Source organism: Trachypithecus francoisi, unplaced genomic scaffold, assembly GCF_009764315.1.
Source record: "Trachypithecus francoisi isolate TF-2019V2 unplaced genomic scaffold, Tfra_2.0 Lachesis_group0, whole genome shotgun sequence".
Taxonomy (NCBI): Eukaryota; Metazoa; Chordata; class Mammalia; order Primates; family Cercopithecidae; genus Trachypithecus; species Trachypithecus francoisi.
In genome coordinates, this window is record NW_022681453.1 from 58,098,846 (window position 1) to 58,122,907 (window position 24,062).

General features: G+C 44.0%; 1 protein-coding gene across 2 annotated transcripts; it reads right to left on the minus strand.

The window, feature by feature from the left end:
- Positions 1 to 10,628: 10,628 nt before the first annotated feature.
- On the minus strand, positions 10,629 to 24,032 carry CHCHD4 (coiled-coil-helix-coiled-coil-helix domain containing 4). Of its 2 annotated transcripts, XM_033210791.1 has the most exons (4): positions 23,803 to 24,032; positions 20,458 to 20,627; positions 14,993 to 15,091; positions 10,629 to 11,760 (listed from the first exon to the last, which is right to left on the minus strand). In XM_033210791.1, exons 2-4 carry the CDS (start codon positions 20,516 to 20,518, stop codon positions 11,453 to 11,455), a joined length of 468 nt encoding a protein of 155 aa, XP_033066682.1. In that variant the 5' UTR covers positions 20,519 to 20,627; positions 23,803 to 24,032; the 3' UTR covers positions 10,629 to 11,452. The 2 variants fall into 2 exon arrangements, with proteins under 2 accessions (XP_033066682.1, XP_033066683.1); XM_033210792.1 differs by lacking the exon at positions 20,458 to 20,627 and having other exon boundaries at positions 23,803 to 24,020.
- Positions 24,033 to 24,062: the final 30 nt, after the last annotated feature.

Here is a 24,062-nt window from a genome sequence, read left to right on the forward strand (position 1 = left end):
TCTTTATCCAGTTTGCCAGTCTGTGTCTTTTAATTGGAGCATTTAGTCCATTAACATTTAAGGTTCATATTGTTATGTATGAACTTGATCCTGCTATTATGATATTAACTGGTTATTTTGCTCGTTAGTTGTTGCAGTTTCTTCCTAGCCTCGATGGTCTTTACATTTTGGCATGTTTTTGCAATGGCTGGTACCGGTTGTTCCTTTCCATGTTTAGGGCTTCCTTCAGGGTCTCTTGTAAGGCAGGCCTGGTGGTGACAAAATCTCTAAGCATTTGCTTATCTGTAAAGGATTTATTTCTCCTTCACTTATGAAACTTAGTTTGGCTGATATGAAATTCTGGGTTTAAAATTCTTTTCTTTAAGAACGTTGAATATTGGCCCCCCACTCTCTTCTGGCTTGTAGAGTTTCTGCCGAGAGGTCTGCTGTTAGTCTGATGGGCTTCCCTTTGTGGGTAACCCGACCTTTCTCTCTGGCTGCCCTTAAGATTTTTTCCTTCATTTCAACTTTGGTAAATCTGGCAATTATGTGTCTTAGAGTTGCTCTTCTCGAGGAGTATCTTTGTGGCGTTCTCTGTATTTCCTGAATTTGAATGTTGGCCTGCCCTACTAGGTTGGGGAAATTCTCCTGGATGATATCCTGAAGAGTGTCTTCCAACTTGGCTCCATTTTCCCCCTCACTTTCAGGCACCCCAATCAGACGTAGATTTGGTCTTTTTACATAATCCCATACTTCTTGCAGGCTTTGTTCATTTCTTTTTCTTCTTTTTTCTTTTGGTTTCTCTTCTTGCTTCATTTCATTCATCTGATCCTCAATCGCTGATACTCTTTCTTCCAGTTGATCGAGTCGGTTACTGAAGCTTGTGGATTTGTCACGTATTTCTCGTGTCATGGTTTTCATCTCTGTCATTTCATTTATGACCTTCTCTGCATCAATTATTCTAGCTATCAATTCTTCCACTCTTTTTTCAAGATTTTTAGTTTCTTTGCGCTGGGTATGTAATTCCTCCTTTAGCTCTGAGAAGTTTGATGGACTGAAGCCTTCTTCTCTCATTTCGTCAAAGTCATTCTCTGACCAGCTTTGATCCGTTGCTGGCGATGAGCTGCGCTCCTTTGCAGGGGGAGATGCGCTCTTATTTTCTGAATTTCCAGCTTTTCTGCCCTGCCTCTTCCCCATCTTTGTGGTTTTATCTGCCTCTGGTCTTTGATGATGGTGACATACTGATGGGGTTTTGGTATAGGTGTTCTTCCTGTTTGATAGTTTTCCTTCTAATAGTCAGGACCCTCAGCTGTAGGTCTGTTGGAGATTGCTTGAGGTCCACTCCAGACCCTGTTTGCCTGGGTATCAGCAGCAGAGGTTGCAGAAGATAGAATATTGCTGAACAGCAAGTGTACCTGTCTGATTCTTACTTTGGAAGCTTCCTCTCAGGGGTGTACTCCGCCCTGTGAGGTGTGGGATGTCAGACTGCCCCTAGTGGGGGATGTCTCCCAGTTAGGCTACTCAGGGGTCAGGGACCCACTTGAGCAGGCAGTCTGTCCGTTCTCAGATCTCAACCTCCGTGTTGGGAGATCCACTGCTCTCTTCAAAGCTGTCAGACAGAGTCGTTCGTGTCTGCACAGGCCTCTGCTGCTTCCCCTTTTGTTGTTTAGCTGTGCCCAGTCCCCAGAGGTGGAGTCTACAGAGACAGGCAGGTTTCCTTGAGCTGCTGTGAGCTCTACCCAGTTCGAGCTTCCCAGTGGCTTTGTTTACCTACTTAAGCCTCAGCAATGGCGGGCACCCTTCCCCAGCCTCGCTGCTGCCTTGCGGTTAGATCGCAGACTGCTGTGCTAGCAATGAGGGAGGCTCCGTGGCCGTGGGACCCTCCCGGCCAGGTGTGGGTATAATCTCCTGGTGTGCCCGTTTGCTTAAAGCGCAGTATTGGGGTGGGAATTACCCGATTTTCCAGGTGTTGTGTGTCTCAGTTCCCCTGGCTAGGAAAAGGGATTCCCTTCCCCCTTGGGCTTCCCAGGTGAGGCAATGCCTCGCCCTGCTTCAGCTCTCACTGGTCGGGCTGCAGCAGCTGACCAGCACCAATTGTCCGGCACTCCCCAGTGAGATGACCCCAGTACCTCAGTTGAAAATGCAGAAATCACCAGTCTTCTGTGTCGCTCGCGCTGGGAGTTGGAGACTGGAGCTGTTCCTATTTGGCCATCTTGCTCCGCCCAACTCATTTTATCAGACTGGAATAACCTTAAGACCAAAACAGAGTAAATAGAGCTAAATAAGAGAAAATTATATACCAATTGTATTGTGCACACTGACGCACTTTTCCTAAATAAATGTCAGAAAATAAAATTCAACAATGATTTAATCATAAGACTACATAATAAAAGATTATCCCAATAATGTAAGGTGAGTTCAGTATCACAAAATCTGTCAAAGTAAATGACCATATTATTATATTAAAGGGAAAATATGATCATATCAATATATGCAGAAGAATATAATCTAGAAAGTTTGGTATTCATTCACAATAAAATATTTTAGCAATCGAGATGAGAAGACAACTTCTTTAAATGGTCTACAAACATATCTTTGGAAACATTTTTAAAGATAAGGAAGTAGAAACATTCCTTTTAGAGTTATTAGTATGTCCATGTGCTGATATGAAATTCTGCTATTCAGAATTGTAAGGGATGCTCTAAAGGAAAAAATTAAGTCTATTGGTAAGGAAGATCACCTTTTTCACATCATATGATTTTCAAAATGTAATGTTTAACAGTATGCACGAGAAACCTGTAGAAATAAGGAGTTACTTCAGCAAGATGGCTATATATAGAGTCCATACTCAACCAACAGTATTCTTATTCTCTAGCAAATACATAATAGTAAATGCAATTTTTTAAAAGAATACCATTCATAGTAACATGAAAATATACATGGTACCTAGGACAAATGTATACAAACTTAAATGGAAAACTTAATAAAAACACAAATGAAGGCCCAAATAAAAGAAGAGTTATACTATAGTCATGGATAGGAAGAGACAGAATCCCCTGAATAACAGCCCCCAAATTAATAAACAATCAAAATTCAAAAGGATTACTATTAGAAATTTACAATCTGATCTTAAAATTAATATTAGAGAACAAGCAGCCAAAATAACAATAACAATTGGAGAGAGAAGAAGAAAAGAGAAGAGAAAGGAAGTAGGGAAGGAAGAGGATACAAAGAAGAGCAGAAATAAAGGACAGAGAGCTTGGCTTGTTAGATATGAAGTGTAATTTCAAGTTATAGTAAATAAAACCATGTGGTGTTCATGTAGGTTTATACAATTAGACCAATGAATCAGACTGTTGAGAAACTAATCCACCCATATATGTAAACTTAGTGTTGACAGAGGTGGCACTTTAAGTCAATTATCAAATATGGTGGGACAATTGACTATCCACATGGAAAACCAAAAAAGACTCCTACTTTGCAAATGCCCCCAAAATATTCCAAGGGATCTCTGAAGTTATATTTCTCTTTATTGTCTTTTAATTTGAGAAATTGATGCTAAAGAATAATAATTATTATATTAAATAGAATTAACCCTACCAAAGCTACCACTTAGCTTATACAATATGGGAGTTTATTGATGTATCTGAAGCCTCTGTGTATCTTTTTCTGAATGCATTGAAACATAAATCTCCTAAGTAAATCACGTTATAATTTTCCTTTTCATTTTAAAGTTTTTGCTATATATTATATGAATATATCATAAAGATTTTTGTTAATGTCATCATTTTTTTTTTTTTTTTTTTTTGAGGCGGAGTCTTGCTCTGTCGCCCGGACTGGAGTGCAGTGGCCAGATCTCAGCTCACTGCAAGCTCCGCCTCCTGGGTTTCCGCCATTCTCCTGCCTCAGCCTCCCAAGTAGCTGGGACTACAGGCGCCCGCCACCTCGCCCGGCTAGTTTTTGTATTTTTAGTAGAGACGGGGTTTCACCGTATTAGCCAGGATGGTCTTGATCTCCTGACCTCGTGATCCGCCCGTCTCGGCCTCCCAAAGTGCTGGGATTACAGGCTTGAGCCACCGCGCCCGGCCCATCATTTATATATATATGGAATCATTCTGGATTCATTCCTGGAAAGTTGTTTTCTATACTAAGCCTTCTGTTTTGAGAATAATCTTTGTTGACATGTGAAGCTGTAGTTCATCAGCACTTCTTATAAAATGACATTGCATGAATCAAGCAAAATATCTTTACCCAATCTTTTAGGAACATATAAACAAGGCTCCTTTGAATATTATTTTAGATGTTTCCTGGTCATCAATAGATGCCAAACAGCTCATGGTCATGCTAAAGGTCGGGTCACTTAGTCTCTGGGAGTAACATGAGTGACTCAGAAACAAGAACTCTTGGAAAGCACGTGCCTAAGAGGGATACGGTGTAAATTTTAATGCAAAATGTTACTTTTTGTTTATTTTGTATCATTTGAACTGTTAAGCACTTTTTGTATCAATATAAAATATACTAAAATTAATGAAATACTAAGACATATGTCTTGTGAAGGAAGGTTTCTTGGAGACCACTTTTATTTACACATGACAAGTGGATGCTCTTAGTATCAGAAGACACTGATACATAGCGTCATGTGCTTAGTGGTTGCCAAAGTCTACCAACTTTGGGGAGCTGCAGGAGTCTTTTTGGGAGGTGGGAAGAAGGGAGATGAGTTTTATTATTTTGGGGTTTTCAAGCATTGAAACCAAAGGCCAAATAATAAACAACATTTACATTTTAAGGTAAAATTCATTTCATTTGCAGCGTACACTTGTGTGGTAGACTGTTAAAGACAATTTTATGATTGTTCATACACAATATAATGGTTACATCTGCTGTTTGTTTTTAAAATAAAAAAAAAAAATCAAAGAAAAGCCCAACTTTGAATATGTGGCCGAGATAAAGACCATGAATTGGTCTTTCCTAAAAATACAACAGATATGCTGCTAGATTATATTTTTTGCACTTTTTTATGGGTATTTTAAAATCAGTGTTTAAACTGAAGACATTGTCATGTTTTATTAATTTAATGAAGTTAAAAGTGACTGCTCTGTACATCATGACCTTAACAATGTTGATGCTGTAAGTGAAAGTTCACTGTCGTCTATATACTAAATTTATGGGTGCTTCTAACTTAAAGTTATGACTGCAGATTCTCCCCCACAGCCTTAGTCCAGGGATGTGGCTGTATGCAGGTGCAGTATGCAGTTATGTGGAATCTTGCTTTCTAGTTCTGGGGAAAAAACTAATTACTGGTTAGTCCCTAATTACTGGTTGCAATAAACCAGTCCCTAAATAATTAGTCCCTAATTACTGGTTGCAATAAACACAAATCCAGACTGCTTACAATTTTGGGTGGCTTTCTTTATGGTAAATCATCCCACTGGAGATACATTGAATTGTCAGCAAATTATATAGGGTATCTGATCATGTAACTAAAAATGTTTACCTCTCTCACTTGAAATTATCAGAAATTCTGGAAAGAATAACATTGTAAAGCCATATTTATTTTTTTATTTTACTTTTTGGAGACAGGAGTTGCCGAGGCTGGTCTTAAGCTCCTGGCCTCAAATAGTTCTCTCACCTTGGCCTGCCGAAGTGCTGGAGTTAAAGGTGTGAGGACCACACACAGTCTGGCTTTTTGTTTTTTTTGAGTGTCTTCAAATTACAGCCATCGTTGTGAGTATGAAGGTAGTAGGTATCTCAGTGACTAATGATGTTAAGGAGCATCTTATGATGTGCTTATTGGCCATTTATTTATCTTTGGAGAAATGTCTATTCAAATTCTTTGCTCGTTTTTAAATTAGGTTATTTGCCTTTTGTGTTTTTTGTGTTCGTTTTTGAAACATGGTCTCACTTTGTTGTCCTAGCTGGAGTGCAGTGGCATGGTCACGGCTTATTGTAGCCTTGACCTCCCAGGCTCAAGTGTCTTCCTGCCTCAGCCTCCCAAAGCGTTGGGATTACAGACATAAGCCACCACGCCCAGCCTATTTGACTTTCTATCATTAGGTTGTAAGATTCTTTATGTATTCTGGGTACTATACTATTAACAGATATAGCTGCATCCTTTTGACATGCCCCCATTCATCTTTGAGCATTTTCTTACTTTATGGCACAAAAAGGATGTTCCAGGCTCATCTTGCATTTCCCCTGCCTTTGACCTGGAATCAGCCATTTTTCCAAGGAGCTCTTTTAATGAGAGATTGGTTTTTGGAAACCAAGATCTGGACTGTAGGCATACTTAATTTTACTGAGTGCTATAACTTGTAGGCCTTTTAAGTGGACATACCATATCTACTTTTTCACTTAACATTGCCTGTAAGTTGGTTTATATTAGTTCATGGAGATGTTTATTCTTGTTCATGGCTACATAGTACTCAATTGTGTAATGTACCATGTTTATTCAACCAGTCTCCTGTAGACGGGCATTTAGGGTGTTTGCAGTCTTGTATTATTACATCCAATGCTGCGGTGAATAATCTTGTGCATATCTTGCTTTTTATTTGTGGAGATGTGGATTCAGGGTAAATTCCTAGCAGTGGGCTCACCTACTCAAAAGGTAAATGCACATCTGTAGTTGTTGTTAGATACTCTCAAAATCCCTTCCATGGAGGTCACACCAGTCTGCATGCCTGTCAGCACTTGCACAGATTATTAATTCATTGTTATATTTTGCTTAAAATTGAGTTAGGAAGTTTGGTGAATAAATGTTTTGGGGATTTTTTTTTTTTTAAAGATATTTCCTGGTCATATGTGCCATATTTTCTCTATGGTCCATACCACAGAATTTGCTTGTTCCTAAATTATGCCTGTGTTTATTCACATTCATTTATGCTAAATTGTTTTCCAAATAGTTTTATAAATTTACCTCCCATACCAGCAATGTGTAAGAGTTTTCATCTTAGCCAACACTGTAATCAACGTTTTTCATTTTCCCCAATTTGGTAAGTTTGAAATTGTAACTTGTTTTATTTTCTATTTTGTATTTCCTTGATTAATAATGAGGATAAATATATTTCCAAATGCATGTTAAACATTCTCGTTTCATTTTCTGTGAATAGTCTGTTCATGTCTTTTGCCCATTTCCTATTGGATTATCTGTAGTTTTATTATTAGGAGTCCATTTAGATATTCTATATATTAATCTCTTGCCAATCATATGTGCTACAAATACCTTCTCTGAGTTTGCCACTGTTTCTTACCCTGTTAATGGTATCTTTTTCCAAGGTTTAAACTTTTTATTATAGAAAAACTTGAAATACATACAAAACAGGAATATTAGCTTTGCATTCATTACCCTGCTTCAAAAGTCATGAACTTATGGCCAATCTTCTTTTTTCTACACCTACAACTTCTCCACCTTATGTTGAAACAAATCCCATTAGTAATATAACTTCATCAACAAAATTCAATATATTTCTATCAAATGTAGGGATTTTCCTTTTTAAACATAATCACAGTGGCATTACCATACCTGAAACTTTAACAGTATTAGATACATTGCATTCAATGTTCACATTTTCCTGAGAGAGAGATATATATATTCATAAGTTTGTTTGAATCAGGTCCAAATACGGCACATACATCGTGATAGGTTGATATGTCTTTTGAAAGGGTGTCCATGCATCCCAAGTATTTGGGGCAGTCTTGTCACCATTTCACTGTTTCCCAGCACTATCCAACATGACCTGAGTTATCTCTGCAGCATTAGGAGCTCATGGATTTAAACATACTTAATGTATTTCAGTATATTGCAATTATTATCCTTTCTGATGATCATACTGTCCTGTGTTTGGCAAATGGGAGTCTGTTCAATCTGTCCTGAGTTTTTTGACACGACCTTCATAGGTTTGATGGCATAGCATCCACACTTCCCAGTGTAAGAAGTTCCAAGCTCGTCGTGTACATGTCTCTCAGACTTGAAGACGTCTTGGGACCATTTAATAAAAATGGTGGAGACCACAATATGGGTAGTAGTGAAATGCATTACTACTGGGTTTGGACTTATTTCTAGGCATTTTCCATGGAAAAATTAAAAAGTCTTATTTAAAAAAATACGTTGAGTTTACACTGATAATCCAAACTCAAACTGTGAACTAAGGGATTTTACTACACTTTATCAATTTTACATCTTTATTCATTTCTCCCACACCAAAATCCCCGACTCTCAAAACAGCAGCATCATTTCTCATTTGAGTTATCCCTCACAATAATCTTATCCATTAACAATATAACCTTGGGCTACTTATTTCATGAAAAAGGCAAGGAATGAAATTTCTGCTTTTCTGGCTCCACTATGAAAATCTAAGAGCTGCTTTTAGCTGTAGCCAGCCTGTTCATGTGCAATTACTATGCCATTTTATATCAAAGACTTCAGATTTTAACTTCATAATATTTTAGTAACCCATAATGTCTCAAAACTACAAGAAAGCAGCCCTTATGTGAAAATGAGTCTCTGCTGGGCATGATGGCTTACACCTATAATCACAGTGTTTTGGGAGGTTGAGGCAGGAGAATTGCTTGAGGCCAGGAGTTTGAGACTAGCCTGGGCAACATAGTGAGACCCCATCTCTACAAAAATAAAAATAAAAACTTAGCCAGTCATGGTGGAGCACGCCTATAGTCCCAGCTTCTTGGGAGGCTGAGGTGGGAGGATTGTTTGAGCCCAGGAGTCCAGGGCTGCAGTGAGCTATGATTGTGCCACTGTACTCCAGCCTGGGCAACAGAGTAAGACCCTGTTTCTAAAATAAATACATAAATAATTTAAAATCTGTACAGAGCTAGAACTAAGGACTAGAATGTAGTGCTCTATTAAGAAGCTTGGTTGATATGCTGCACTTGCCTATATCACAAAAAAACAAAACAGGCCAAGTATTCCAGCGCTTTGGTAGGCTAAGGCAGGAGGATCGCTTGAGCCCAGGAAGTTGAGCCTGCAGCGAGCCATGATTACGCCACTGCACTCCAGCCTGGACGACACAGCGAACTCTTAAAACGAAAGCGACATAAAACAGTGTGTTAGTAATTGCATTCCCAAGTCAGTGTTTTTTTGAGCAGCCCTTTGTTTCAATTATTGCTGTTCTTTAAACATCATCAACCTGCATTTATCTGAATCATTAACTCTTTGATCTGTTGGTGTTCTTACATTTAAAGATACACAGCAACTTAAATATGAATTAGCCAAACCCCTTGTAGTAAAGCATAATCTCCACCCACTTCCAACTGCTTATACAGTGCCAATTCCTTATCACCAATTTGTTTTTCCACTGAAAAGTGGAAAAGGATGGAACCTTTTGCCTAACCCAAGTTGCGTTGGACAGACAGTTTGAGAATCTCTGCTGTAAGTTACCATGGCTGGAAGGACCCAGCCCTGAAAATCCAGCACCATTATGTAACACTCATCCATTCCTTTCTGCTTTCTAGTAAATGTTGACTTCCTGGCTAGATTGTAGCTTCATGGGCAGTACCATGAATGAATCACTCTATTACCCTAAGGCTTGGAACTGTAGGTTCTGTGAATGCATCAAATAAATGGGGTACATGACATGGTCACAAAACAGTAACACCTTATGACCAAAATTTTAACGAAAGAAATATGGTTTTTAAACGTGCAAAACTCTGTTAAAAGAAGTCATTAGGGTCTGTCACGTCTTCCATACTTGGCCAGCTCCAGGTTCTTAGCTCCTAATCAAGCAAGGTTTTAAAAAGCTCTGGATATAGAAAGCAGTTCTCTACCTCCATACACCTCTGAACCACAAATCCTTGCATTTTAACCATGCCTTTAAGTTTTCAAGCTTTAACGTAGTGGTGCCTCATTCTCCAGTGTGGCAAGCAGCTTCCTGTTACTCATGTCCTTGTGTCCCTCTCCTTGAGTGTGGGCCGTGCCTCACTTCTAACAGACAGACTATGGTAAAGTTACGGAATGCCAGTTTTGAGATGAGGTGATGAAAAGGCTCTGGCTTCCATCTTGCTCTCTCGCTTGCTCTGATGGAAGCCACCTCCCATGTTGTGAGCTGACCCTTTAAGGCAAGGGCCATGTGGCAAAGAACTGAAGGAGGTGTCTGGCCAACAGCCAGTAAGGCATTGAGACCTCGATCCACAACCCACAAGAGTCAACCCACCGAACCCTCCCAGAAACCACTTTGAGCGATCTTGAAAGGCCTGGCAGACCTTGAGATGACTGCAAGTATCACAGCCTCATGAGACACTGAGCCAGAGAACCCAGGTAAGGCATGCCCAGATTCCTTGTTTCAAGCTACTAAAAGTTTTAAGGTAATTTTTTACATAAATAACTTAACACATTTGAGACAAATGAGGCATTACTATGCCACAGCCTGAAAACTGTTGCAGTTACCTTAGGCAAGTTAATCTATTTTCAAACAGCAAGAGCCTTCCCCACCTCACAGACGAACTGCAATGTCTGTGTGAAGGAATCTGCTCACATACAAAAAAGTGAGCTTCCTTTGAACTCAACACAGAAAATTTTAACAGACTCAAATTGGTTTACCAATATCTTTCAAGAGGAATTTCAATTGAATTGTTCATAATTTATACTTTTTTATATTGAAAACATTTTTAACTAGTGAAAACAAAGGACACATTCAAAATCAGGTAGAAATCATGTTTCCTTTTAATTGAATACTTAATTCACAATGTTTCCTCTCTTCCTGCTACTCTGGTTATAATTAGGTCCCCACCTCGCAAGAACATTGCACCTGGCCAGATTGAGAGCCAATGTGAACATGAGCCCCAAACCAGGGCTTTCGGAATAACAAGGAACAGCCAAGCCAGCCTCTCCCTTCACTTAGAAAGAGATTATGAAGGGGAGGGTCCAAATCTTCATCGTCCAAACACAGAAAACCAGGAGCTCCACACCATCATGGAAACCAAAATGTATCAGGAATGAAGTACAGTACCCCTTCACATACTCAAGGTCAAGATGGGTTTGCAGAAATCGTATCTGACCATCTGGCCTCTGCTAGTAGATATGGCCCCACCCCAGCATTTTTAAGAGAAGATGTTTTTGTTTCTATACTTGTATTATTTTCCCCAAGGGGTATAAAATCTACCAAAAGGAATATAATGAATCAGAATAAATCAGCTCACTCACAAAAAACGTTCTTGGGTAATGGTTTTAAGTTGCTGAGCTTATTCAGCACGTTATTTAAAAGTGGCAAAACTCAGGGCAATCTGAGAAGAGAATTCAAAAGTGGCAGCTACAGGTTTGGGTAGGACACACATACATACAACCCCCATTTTTTTCAGTGTATATGTCAAGAGGTCAAGACCCCTGATCATCAAAATAAGTTATTTTGTGTATTACAGTGCACAGGACAACAGAGGGAAAGACACTTTCTTGGAAGGTGACAACAAGGCCTTTTGCAAAAGGTCCACTCCAAAAGGACTGGAGCCCAGTGCCTTGTGGCCTTCATTAACTTGACCCCTCCTCTTCTTTGGTTGCAGTGGCCTCAGTGGGAGCTGTTTCTTCTGCTTGTTCTGCTGGCTGCTTCTCCCTTTCCTCTTCCTCATCCTCATCCTCTTGGGGATAGAGGTCTGGGTATTTCTGCATGCATTCCTGCATGGCCCGGAACTGGTCTACACAGTCTGACCCCTTGATCTCCTCTGTGCTATAGTGGAAGCAGGAAAAGGCTGACTTGAATTGTTCCCCACAGGGGCCGCTGGCCATTCCCCCGAGGCATGGGCAGTTCCAGTTAATGTTTCCATTTGGCAGTATCAGTCCTAGAACAGGAATATAAGCAAGGACAACGTGAGAGATGTTCTCGAAAGTTTCAGAAAATACAAAACTAGTCCAGTCCTCACAGGCTACTCAGGTGGTGCAAAACAGGAACTATTGTTGCCTACGGACCCACACCTCGATTTGGATTACATTTAAAGCCTAGCACATATCCAGCATTCCTTGGCCCAGCTGGGAGAGAAGCCACCAATGACATCTTTCTCCATGTGTGTGTGACACTAGTTTATTCTAAGCCACCTCCCAGTGCTCTGAGGCTGTGCTCCAAGAATTAAATACTGGGACCCATTTAACCCAAAGAGGAGGAGATCACTTGAATGGTTAGTGAAGAGCTTTTTGAAAGCCCAAATACTTTAAGGAACCGAAGTATTGATCTCCTCTTTCTAATCCCCCTCCTCATATGGATGATCAGGACCACCCCACCCCCATGCTCCCTGCCCCTTGAACCCAGCTTGCCCTGCAGCTGCTCTCAGAAGCTCAGCATAGCCTGGGGAGTGGTGAAAAGAAAAGGAGGAGGTTGCTCCTAATGTACTGATGAGGAAAGATGTTCAAGACATGCTGCACAATGAGAAGCTGGTGGCATACCATTAGTGTGAGTGCATTGTTGTAAAAATCAACCAAACTGTTACACTGCACATATGTGTTGGGGAGGAAGCAAGGTTATAAACGGGTTTTCATTTTCACTATTATTAATAGGCCTCTTACTTTTGACTTTTATACCTTTTCTTATCACTGAACTTTATTCACATCTAAATAGTATTTCTTGGTTTTCCAAAATGCTCTCAAAATGATGGCTTCATTTTCAGCTTTGTGACAGACGTATGATTCATATAGAAGTTTCTTACATGAGTCTTATTAAGAGACTGAAAGTACTTTCTAAGAGAGCCTCTAAAATGTCCTGTGAAATTACACATGATTCTTCACTACAGGGCAATACCAAGTCCTGGCACTCTGCACTAATGTCCAAAGTCCTAGACGAAACCCCGCCTGCCTCTCAGTTCCAGCTTGGGAAGCTCCACTGATCAATGGATCTGCTGTAGCTATTCCTGTCCCTTACTTATAAAATGGGTATAGCACGGACGATGCCAACTAGTGCTGCCCCCTTAGCAGGCAGCAGACCCCCAGGACCATCAGCAGTTGCAGATCAAGTTCTCCTGCATTGTTATGCTTGGTAACTCACATAATAAGCCTTCTGACAACCTTCTGCAGTGGGTGCTACTAACCCCAGTTTACATATGCAGTCTCTGGGGCTCATGGTCCAAGTAAGGACCGCAGACTGGGCTGGCAGGATTCCCAGAGCCCATGCCCCTTCCCCTACATCTCACCGCTTCTTGATAGGGACCTCAGTGTTGGAAAAACATTTGCAAATGCTACCCCCTGGAGCTTCAAATCTGCTCACAAACCTGCACAACCAGTTTTAAGAGATAATACTGACATTTAAAAATTACAACCCAGTGCAAATTGACCAGGTGGTTGATCAAAAATAACAAAAAAAATTATAACCTAGGTTTCCAGGAGTCCTTATTTCATTATTTCTTAGGGGCAGGTGAGCTGGAATGAGATACCTCCTCACAAAGCACAAGGTGCCAATTTGCATTTCAGGGACACAATATAAATCCTACAGAGGGTACCTTTGGCATGTTACATAAGGCTCAGATGCAGTGTGTTGTCAAACATGCAGTCTAAGGCCTGAAGTTCCAGTCTCTGGCTGAGTCAGTCTCCGCCCCCTCCTGGGTCTCCAGTTTTCTCATTGGATCAGATGATCTTTAAGGCCCTCTTGATGTTTTGATTCTAGGAAAATTACTTCTGCCACCTTTTCTTCTTGGTACTCTTAGCTATTACAAGCACCATCTCAGCTGCACAGCTGGGTGCTGGAAGGCAGGGAGATGGCATAAAATGGTGACTTACTTTGCCCACTTAGTAATTTTGCAGTTAACAGGTTGAAACCTGGGTCCCAGAGTTCTTTGTGTTTTATATGCTTCTTTGTACAAAGTATCACTATAAGGGGCTGTAAAGCCAAATGCATCATATGGGATACCTACAATCCAAGCAGACACATCGCAAGTGACAGAAGCAGGTAAACAAACAACAGGGACAGTCAAGAATGGTGGGATCTGGAGGGGGCAGCCCAGTCTAAAGGCAGATACATTCAGTTTTTAATAACACTGTGAGGCAAACAAAACACGGCCCAACTTGTCCTGCAGGCCTCCATAGTCTTGATCAATTCATGAAATGTGCTTAATATGGATCTAAAGATAAGCAAGGTACTAGAATTGACATGTAAGACCTGACCAAGATTACCCTTGCAGCTGCCTTTCTCAGAATGCTAACACTTTGTGTAATGTCTGCATTTCCCGCTGCTCCCACTGGGTGCTGGATATATACTTTATGCTTTGACCCCTAGGATCAGTCAGGGCAACAAGTAAAGGGTCCTACAGAAGGAATAGACACATCAGTTAGCATTTGAGAAATTCCAATCAGGAACCCATATTCCCGATGCGGCTGCTTCAAGCTCTTCAATTACCAATTAGCACTAGAAGGTTAGTTGTCATCATGGACACTAGAAGTGGTTTTTGATTGGTGAACTGAGTACTGTACAATATGTAGATTGTTCATGGATACCGCGCACACACATCCACCGCACACGGGCTGCAGTAGTAAGTATCTAGCGAGTTTAGCCCCCCAAAACTTTTGGAACAATGTCCTAGGCCTAAGCGACCACTGTTATATTCAGCCATTAACCAAGGAGTGTGCAACAGCTCTGACTAGGTTAGTTGAATCCTGCTGCTGGAAAGTGACCTTTTCATGTAAGGTGTTTGCTGGAGCAGTTAGAGAGAGCAGGGACTTCACCAACCTTACAGAACAAGGTGCATGACTGTCTACTTGCTAATCAAGTTGCTAGATGTGGCAGAATTCAGTCTGGCAACTTGTCTGAGCAAGAGCCCTGTCACCTTAACCTACCTATAACTGCTGGAATCTACTAACACCCTCTCCCAAAACTTAACTGTTGTGCCAGGGAAGTACATCAGAACAAGGTTGGCAAGCACAGTCCCTCAAACCTCCGAGGAAGATAACCACTGCCCTCAGAGATGGTCTATGGCTGAGAATAGATACCTGAAAACTCGGCCTTGGCTAGGAAAACATGGGAAAGGAATTAAGAACACTGAGCTTTCCCCCAGTGCCCTGATGTGGGTCCCTGGGAGGCCCCATGTCACTCACCGTGCTCCTCGTATGGATCATTGGGGTCATCGGCCACCAGTTCTGCGTTGCTTGGAGTTTCATGATCTTCTTTGGTTACAAATATGATTCGATCCTTCCCTAGCATTTGGAGAACAGAGGAAGAAATGTTTCATTCAAGAGCAGTGAGTCAGCTTTAAACCCAAAGCAGTCGCCATACAAACCAAGTTTGAAGACTGTCCCATATGCCATCCCTACATGAGGTGACCATCAAACTGCTCTCATCTGCTACAGGTAGGAAACAAAAGGGGATGGATAAGGGGCAGGGCAGGAAAAAAAGCACTCACGAAAAAGTGTCCTAGGGGCTTACCCACAGGGTTCAGAATGCAAAAAAAGTTGGAGGAAGATTGAGCACACTGGCAAAGTGAGTGTGCAGTGATATGGGTCCTCAGCCCAGAGATCACTGCAGCCCACACAGCTGATGTGCCCACAGGCCCCTGCTTCTGAAAGGCTCAGGACACAGGCAGTCTGAGAGTGCCCACAGCCAGCACCTCCACTAGGCCTCTGAGCTCCGAATCGTGGCTGGAAGAAAGGGTCATGAAGGTGAGGAACACTGCAGCCCTTCCATTCCCCACAGTCCGAGAGGCCTGGGGACCACTTCCCAACAAGGATAACAACTGGAGGGGGACAGCGGGAAAAGCACTTCTCAGATCTTTTTAACTGTGACCATCTGCAGTTTATTTTTTTAGGACAAACCCCACAGTGGTTAGGGTCAGGACTGTGGTCCTGTGAGGACCAGTATGGGAAAGTCAGCAGGCCTAAAGTGCAGAGCACCTGGTTCAAAACCAGAGCCCTCACCCTGGGGCCTGGCTGCTGGAAGGTCTGAGGACTACAGGAAAACAGACCAGTGAGAGTCAAATGCATTTTATATTAGGAGCTTCTCCTCATTGGAGGCTGGGTGAGCACAGAAAAGCACATCAGTCCTGGCCAAACCAGGGTGGGTGCATTAACTGCCTTACAGTGACTCCCTATGAAGTATTATCACCCTCAGCCCCCCTCGAGTACAGGAGAAAACCAAGGCTGAGCGGCTATGTCAGCAGAAGGTAGGTCCTTACAGCCCTCTCCACTACACCTTGTAGCTGTCAACACTTTTCCTCACCTTCCTAAACACTTTGGCCATCAGCTAACCACACCACAGGTCTGCATCAGATATTCTCATTGTGGGCAAGAAGCACCTTGTCCTCAGTACCCCACGCTGCATGGTGGATCATCCGTTTCTCCAGCAGTACCCGGAGCACAGACAGAGCCAGTCCATCTCTTGGTCCTCCGTGTGAGCTCATTCCTCCATCCTATCGCCACCCTGAGAGGGAGGTAGCAGCACCCCCTTTTAATGGTGGTGAGCCTGAGGCTCTGAGTAGTGACTTGCTGGGCCACACAGGACAGGATTCTTTGAAGTCTACACTGTTGGAGATCCTTTCTACACACCCATACTGCCCCGCACCAACATCTGCACAAGAATAATGATAGCTGACGCTGAGCACTTAGCATGACTAGGCACTGCCTGAGAGCTTGTGCATGTTGGGCAATGAATAAACACAATAAAATCTGACCCAACCCCTGCCTCAAAAAGCTTAGAATCAAGTGAAATGTTTGCCAAGTAAACAAACAAGATCTTTCTTGTACCTTCCTGGTGAAGGTGAATGACAAATTCTACAGACCAACTGACCATGTGTTCTGATCCCAGGAGATCTGGGGTACAGGGACCCTCATCTGGAAGGGGATAGGAGGTGCCAAGCATTTAAGAAGACTTCTTCAGCTACGGCCAAAAGTGCGTGGCTCTGAGTGAGAGGCTACTGTGGGCACAGAGGCCTGACCTGCAGAAACGTGGCTCTGTGAAAGCTGCAGGCATCTCTGATTACTTTATACTTTTTGTTTTCTCTTTATATTTAGAAAAGTTCAGTCACAGGTATGTTGAGGGGAAAGTAAGGAAAAAGGCTTGGGCCCATGCTTGGACTGATGTAATTAAGGAAGAGGCTTCTGGAAGGCAGGGGGCGGTGACAACAAAAACCGAGCGACATCTCCAGTGAGAAGGACAGTTCAGGGGGCAGAGGGAGGGCACTTTGGTGCCTTACGCCATGCCTACACTGCACAGGGTCTCTTATGCTAGGACAGAGTAACAACAAAAAACCCTCAGCACACACAGGGCCAGGACCCCCAACACACTGGGGATTTCTGCTCCCAGAGATGGTCTCTGCCACAACACCTTGCATGTCATCCAACAGAAGACTGCTTTTCCCCTGTGGCTGACTTGGAAAAGCTTTTGGATCAGGCAGCCAGGACTTGTTAAACTACCTAGTAATCTTGGTAATTCTGGCCAGTTTCCAAAATACTCAAAAGCAATCTGTAAAAATGTTGAACGTTAAGCAGAATGAGCTGATGCAAATTTCGCAACTCAGCTCTGGCAGTTTTGTTGACCAAGATGGCAGCTCAGCGCAGCCCAATGGTGAGGCCCAGTCATAGGCAGATAAAGCAAAGGGTCCAAATGTGGTAAAGTATGAGGCCCTCCTGGGGTTTGCCATACATAGAGAGACCAGGCTTCACCCAAGAAAAGCTGAATCGAGCTCTCTGCCACATCCATGTAGCTCACGGGCTTCACAGGTGACTGATACACAGCCAGGTTAGGAAACACCAGCCTAGCACAATCCCACTGAGAATTCCAGGTCCCTCCCACTGGGCCAAGTCCTCACATGTGCCTTCCTGCACATTTTCCCTTGCAGCACAGTTCACACTGGATTGAAGGTAGAACAGTAATAGCTGCATCTTTTATATATTTTTGTCCCATGCAATGTGTTTTATTATATCTGTGAGTTCACTAGTGGGTATTACTTTATCTCCATTTTACAGAGACCATAGGAGCTGAGAAACGGACCAAAAGATATGTAGTAAATGAAGGCAGAACAGGAACTCTGGTCTGAAAGATCCAAAGTGTGTCTCCTGCAAACTGTCCATTGCATGCCTGTCCTGGAGGGCCTCTGCTTTCTGGAACATTTAAAACTCAATTCAAGGACCGATGCAAGGACAAGGTTTACCTATTCCTAACAAACCTAAGTGTGAAAGAAAGAACTGGTCAGACTAGTCATAAGATGCCAACCAGTGGGACAATCAGCTAGACTAGTAGTTCTTATGACATTTCTCAGCAATTTCTCCAGAGAAATAAAATTAAAAGTGCTTGTGTTTTTATTTCTAAGATAAGCTTTAAAAGCAGTTGAATATGCATCTTCTGAAGGAGGTGGATAACTATGTTAAACCCTCTGGCTCACAGTGGCTTCAATATCACAGAGTCTGAGAACTGGAGTTCAAAGCTAGACTTAAGCACTTCCCACTGTGTGAGCTCAGGTACCCTCTGGGCCTCAGAAACCAGGCCTTACCACCAGCTTCACCTACCTACCTCACATGGTTGGGGAGGTGAAATGAGTTTCTGCTGTTAGCTGGAATCCCACTCAACAGTAAGTTTTAAAGGGTATCAAGGATAGCGTGGCCAGGAAAAGAGACAATCACAGGCTCAGAGATGTCAATAATATTTTGGAAATGGGAGAGCTGATGGTCGAGTGCTCTCTGACTTAACCAGTGAAGAAAGCTGAATCCAAAGTGCACAAGGAGGAGGTCCCCCAGAATCAACTCAGTCCCCACCCCAGAACCTTGGTCAGAGTGGGCAACTGGAGGCCCGAGGGGTTACTCTGTGAACAGGACTTCAGGGTGGGGCTGAGAACAGAACTGACTGAGCAGTCAGATACCAGGACATCTTCCACCCTCAGCTGTTTAGTTTTACTTTTGGTAGAGCCACCCCAACCCGTCTTTCTCTCACATCTCCATCAGCAAATTAGAATGGCTCGATCTTCAAATACATCCAGAAAGAGCTACATCTCTCACCTCTTGGACCCCATCTCCCACCATCACTCCCTCCACTCCAGCCATGCTGACCTCTGCTTTTACTTGAACATGCTGAGCACATGCCTACCTCTGGCTTTTGCACAGGGTATTCTGTCCTCCAGGAGCACTTTCCCTTCCCTCAGGTACCCTCACAGCGATTTCTCCCTGCTTTCACTTCCTGCTCACATGCCACCGTCCCTGACCACTGCCCATCTCCCTTATCCTGCTTTTTGATCTTTCTCCAAAGTGCTTTTCCTCACCCAACATACTATGTATGTTTACCACTTGATGCCCCCACTGGAATGTCAGCTCCTCAGAGGCAGCGATTTTTGTCTATTCTGTTCATTGCAGTATCCCGAGAGCCCAGAATAGTGCCAATGACAAAGTGGGTGTTCAATATTTGTTGAAAAAAATGAATGGAGAAACAACTCTGGATTACAGCATGAAGACCCCAGTGTAAGAATTAAAGAAAGAGGAGAGAAACACGAAGGGTGGCTTCTCAGTCAACAGGGACAGGTTTATTTTAAACAAACCTGAGGGGGGCTGCTGGCTGAGTTAGGTCAGAGCCACATTCTCTTACAGACTAAGAGTTTTTAAGGATTCAGGGTGAGAGAGTTTATCAGAGGCTTGGACTGCTTCTGTGTCTATTTGTTGTGCTTATCTGGGAGGCAGAGTTGTATGTCTGTTTCCACACATCTTTGTGCAGCTGCAGGCATATCCCCCCAGGACTGCTTTTAGCTTCCCTATCTTAGTGCACCTGAAGGGAAAGGAATGTGCTTATTAAGGCCCACAGTTTTACTGGGGTCCACTGTATGAGGGTGAAGTTTGGCAGTTACCCAAGAGACTTTCCCCCCACCTCCCTCTATGACCGAGGTGTCTTATCTGTGTTTCACTGTCTGCTCTTCCTGGCTGCTTGTAGTTAGAAGTGATTTCCTTGAAATGCATGAGGCTAGAAAGGGAGCTGGAACTTAAAGTGCCAGTGTTTGTCCGAGATGACGCTACTCCTGCTCTGTCACCCAGTCCCAGCAGAAAGCAGGAAGACAGAATGGTTATCACCATTAAGTAAGTAAGACCAAAAAATCCCATGGATGAGTAGTTTGATTTCCCCCACGAAAGGGGAAGATCTTTACACACAAGAAGCTCTCAGCACATCCACCCCAGAAGGAATGCCCGTGTGTCCTGCAGAGGAAGCAGTTTCTTGTCTCCCATGGATGCTGACTCACCAGGATCATGTTCGAGAATGGCAACCTACACTACGGACTTGTCTTCTTTCGTTTTTGGTTAAGTTGATTCAATACACCTGTGATACAATTCCAACCACTACTTTCTGACACTCAACCAAAGAAAGAGATCTAAAGCCAGAGGGAGTGGTGCCTGTGGTGTATTTTGAGTGAGTGAAGTAAGGGGTTTCTAAGAGTTTGATACATCTGACTGCTGAGGACTTTAATGTTTAGAATGTAACCCCTTTGAAAGATGTAACTCCCGCGTACAGAATCAAGTATCTGTGAAGAACACACAAATAGCTTTCAGACAGAGCGTAAGAAGAATGCAAGTGTTAGACGTTTAGCTCAACAAACCTTCCTTAGCTCCAGCTCTGTGGTAGTACCTGGTGGTCACAGATGAATACGACACAGGCATCCAGTGGAGAAGACGGAAGGGGAGGGATCCTACCTTTGTCCCTGACAGAGAGCTTCAGGGAGGGAAGGAGGGGAATAGACATTCCAGAAGGAACCATCCTGGGCAAAGCCTGGAGGGCAAAAGGAGGGTTTTAAGTAGTGTTCGCTCACACACGTTGAGGGCTGCAAAAGGTTTTCTTTTTTTTTTTTTTTTTTTTTGAGACGGAGTCTCGCTCTGTCGCCCAGGCTGGAGTGCAGTGGCCGGATCTCAGCTCACTGCAGGCACGGGTTTACGCCATTCTCCTGCCTCAGCCTCCCAAGGAGCTGGGACTACAAGCGCCTGCCACCTCGCCCGGCTAGTTTTTTGTATTTTTTAGTAGAGACGGGGTTTCACCGTGTTAGCCAGGATGGTCTTGATCTCCTGACCTCGTGATCCGCCCGTCTCGGCCTCCCAAAGTGCTGGGATTACAGGCTTGAGCCACCGTGCCCGGCCTTGCAAAAGGTTTTCTTAAGAAAAGTGGCATTTCAAAGGATCTCTGAAGCCTCAGGAAGCCTTCTCAGACCCCACAGAGCCTTTCACTAAATGATCATAGCATGCTGGGCTTCCCCTTCATGTCACTTATGACAGCCTGTAATCATGCATTGGTCTGGTGATGTTTTAATGGCAATCTCTTCCACCATGCCAGGAAGGCAGAGAATGTGTCACATTGCTCACCACTATATGCCCAATGGCTGGCACATCACATGTGCTCTATAAATGTTGACTAAACACGAGTGGGCAGGCTCTGCATTAGAAAGAGGAAACTAAGAAAAAAACACTGTGGTGCTGACACAGAGAAGTGTGGCTAGCCCAAGGCCAGGGAGCCAGGCTGAGAGCCCTCAAGTGCCAAACCAAGGAGTTTAACCTGAAGGCTGGGTAGCAGATGGACCCCTGAAATAAAGTTGCACAGGCAAGTGATTCACTCAGGACAGAGGGCAGGTACACACATGATTCAATAAAGATTTGGGCACCCATTGTACACCAGGCCCTGTGCTAGATGCTGGGGATTCCACAGCCCATCTGATGCTCTCAGCCAGACAGGCAGGAAGATGGCAAAAAATAAAAAAGGTAATTTCAGAGAGCTCAGGATGTGAAAGACACAAAGGGTCAGGAGGCTACATTTTAAAGGACGAGGAGTCAGCCGTGGAAGAGGTGAAGGCAGGATATACCAAACCAAGGGAATAGCCAAGAGGCTAGAGGCTGGGCAGCAAAAGGGTGGGAAGAGACCAGGCTGGAAAGGCAGACAGGGCCAGATCACATAAGCTCTGATACGGTAAGGAGTTTGGGATCTTTTTTTTTTTTTTTTTTTTTTTGAGACGGAGTCTTGCTCTGTTGCCCAGGCTGGAGTGCAGTGGCCGGATCTCAGCTCACTGCAAGCTCCGCCTCCCGGGTTTACGCCATTCTCCTGCCTCAGCCTCCCGAGTAGCTGGGACTACAGGCGCCCGCCACCTCGCCCGGATAGTTTTTTGTATTTTTTTGTAGAGATGGGGTTTCACCGTATTAGCCAGGATGGTCTTGATCTCCTGACCTTGTGATCCGCCCGTCTCGGCCTCCCAAAGTGCTGGGATTACAGGCTTGAGCCACCGCACCCGGCGGGATCATTTTTTAAAAAATCCTATGGGAAGCATAAAGGATCAGTGGGCAAAAAAAAAAAAAAAAAAAAAAAAAAAAAAGGGACTTCTTAGGGGGACAGTGGTATGGATAAGATAAATACTAAGGAAGGCCTATAAGTGAGTGCTTTCAATTCTCACACATCTCCTAACTAAGATCTTTGAACCAGGAAAAGATAAGGGCTCCATGTTTTGAAGGCAGATGGACCTAGCCTCCCTTTCCAGAGAAAACTGCCTCCTGTAAATCCTCAAAGAGAAGGAGGGTTTTGTTTATCAGCACAGCCTCACATACCCAAAGGCTCAAAAATTATTTGCTAAATGAAGTAAATTAGAGAGAGACTCGAAATTAAAAATAACAGTGGTGAGGGCAGAGGACTTTTGCTTATGGCACACATTAAGTAGTAATCAGCGGAAATATAATAGTACTCATTAAAGAGTGAGTCTTATGGCTTTACCACCCAGAGGAGGAGAGGTTCTAGAAGCAGACAGGGCTACTAGGGAAAAGGCTCAGCATTTTAGGCTGAGCTATGCTCCTAACTGGATGTGTAACTAAGGTAGGCCACCTCCTTCTCTGGGCTTCAGATTGCTTGAATTAACTGACGGAGCTGGAGTATTCACCAAAGAATTTCTGGGTGACTTCCAGCTCTCTCTGTAGCTTTATAACCATCCATCCCCCTTCTCTGGAGCAGAGAAGGTGCTTCATGAATATTTGCTGTATCAATGAAGCCTAACATCTCATTTTACAACACTGGAAACCAGGGCCTGGAGGGGTTAGGTAGGAGCTCAGGGCCAAGGAGCCAGTTTGTGGCAGTGTGTGGGGAGGCCCTCCGACCTGTGGCTTGGGTACTTCTGAGCTCTTGGGTAGAGTAACAACAAGGAAGCATAAGGTGGTCAGAGCTCAACTTTGGGGTGGGAGGTAGGCAGGGTTCTCTCTGCAATCCACTGGGCACTAGATTGGAAAAGGCTGTTCTGGGGTCACAATGCCCAGGCTCAAACCCCAGTTCCACGATTTGCTGGCTGAGTGACTTTAGCCAAGTCTCCTGTGTCTGACTTGACTCTTCAGTAAAATGTGACCAGTAACAGAGTCTGACTTACAAAGGGCGCAGCGAGATCAATGAGACAAGCCAGGTAAGTTTCCTTGAACAGTGCCTGATAGGTAGCAGGGGGCTCAAAAACATTCCCGTTAGTAGAACTCCTAGCACCCCAGCACAGCACACGCTACCCCTAGTAGCAACTTTTTGGGACCCGCCTTTTAAAGGCGCGTGCAAAATGGCAACACGTGGGGTATGGCAGGAGCGGTAGTAATAATTAACAAACATACATTCCCAGTTACGAGCCACACGCAACGTGCTCGGCATTTCCCGTGCCGCAACCCGGCCTAGTTTACGACTTCCCACGCACAGGCCCCTCTGAGGTCAGGGTTCGGGCTTCACTGTGACCTTGGACCAGTCCCCTTGCCCCGAGAGCTTCGGTTTTCTCATTCGCAAAACACGAGTGGCGACCCCCCCAGCCTGCCCGCCTCCGAGTGTCCCAGGGTGGGCAACCGGACCGCGCCTCGGGTGGCCCGCGCCTGCGGCGTGGTAGCGGGGCGCCGGGGCCCGCCTGTCTCCCGCAGGCCCTCGTAGGCCGGTCTCCATGGCAGCCCGCCCTCCCTACCTTCCTGCCGGCAATAGGACATGGCTGCAGCCCGTCCCTGAGACCTTGCAGAAGCGGCGGTGGCGGCAGCTGCAGCTTTACGCCGTGACCTCCTCTCCTCAGGCAGGACTGGCGCCTCCGAAGCCCGCGCGGACCCGCCCCCTCCAGGCCTGCCCGCCGCGCGCCTGCCTCGGCGCCCTCTTAACCGCGGCCAGGCCCACCTCAGCCGGAAACTACATTTCCCAGCAGGTCGCGAGTCCCTCGGCCGCTCTCCAGGCAGT

Bases quoted from the DNA above. Each gene is read 5' to 3' on its own strand.
- CHCHD4 (XM_033210791.1), bottom strand. From the start codon at position 20,518: ATGCCTGTGTCGTATTCATCTGTGACCACCAGGTACTACCACAGAGCT. The intron at 15,092-20,457 runs GTTTGTTGAGCT...TCCAAATGCTAG, and splicing joins CAGAGCTGGAGCTAAGGAAG to GGAAGGATCGAATCATATTT. The intron at 11,761-14,992 runs GTGAGTGACATG...TTCCTGTTCTAG, and splicing joins TGATCCATACGAGGAGCACG to GACTGATACTGCCAAATGGA.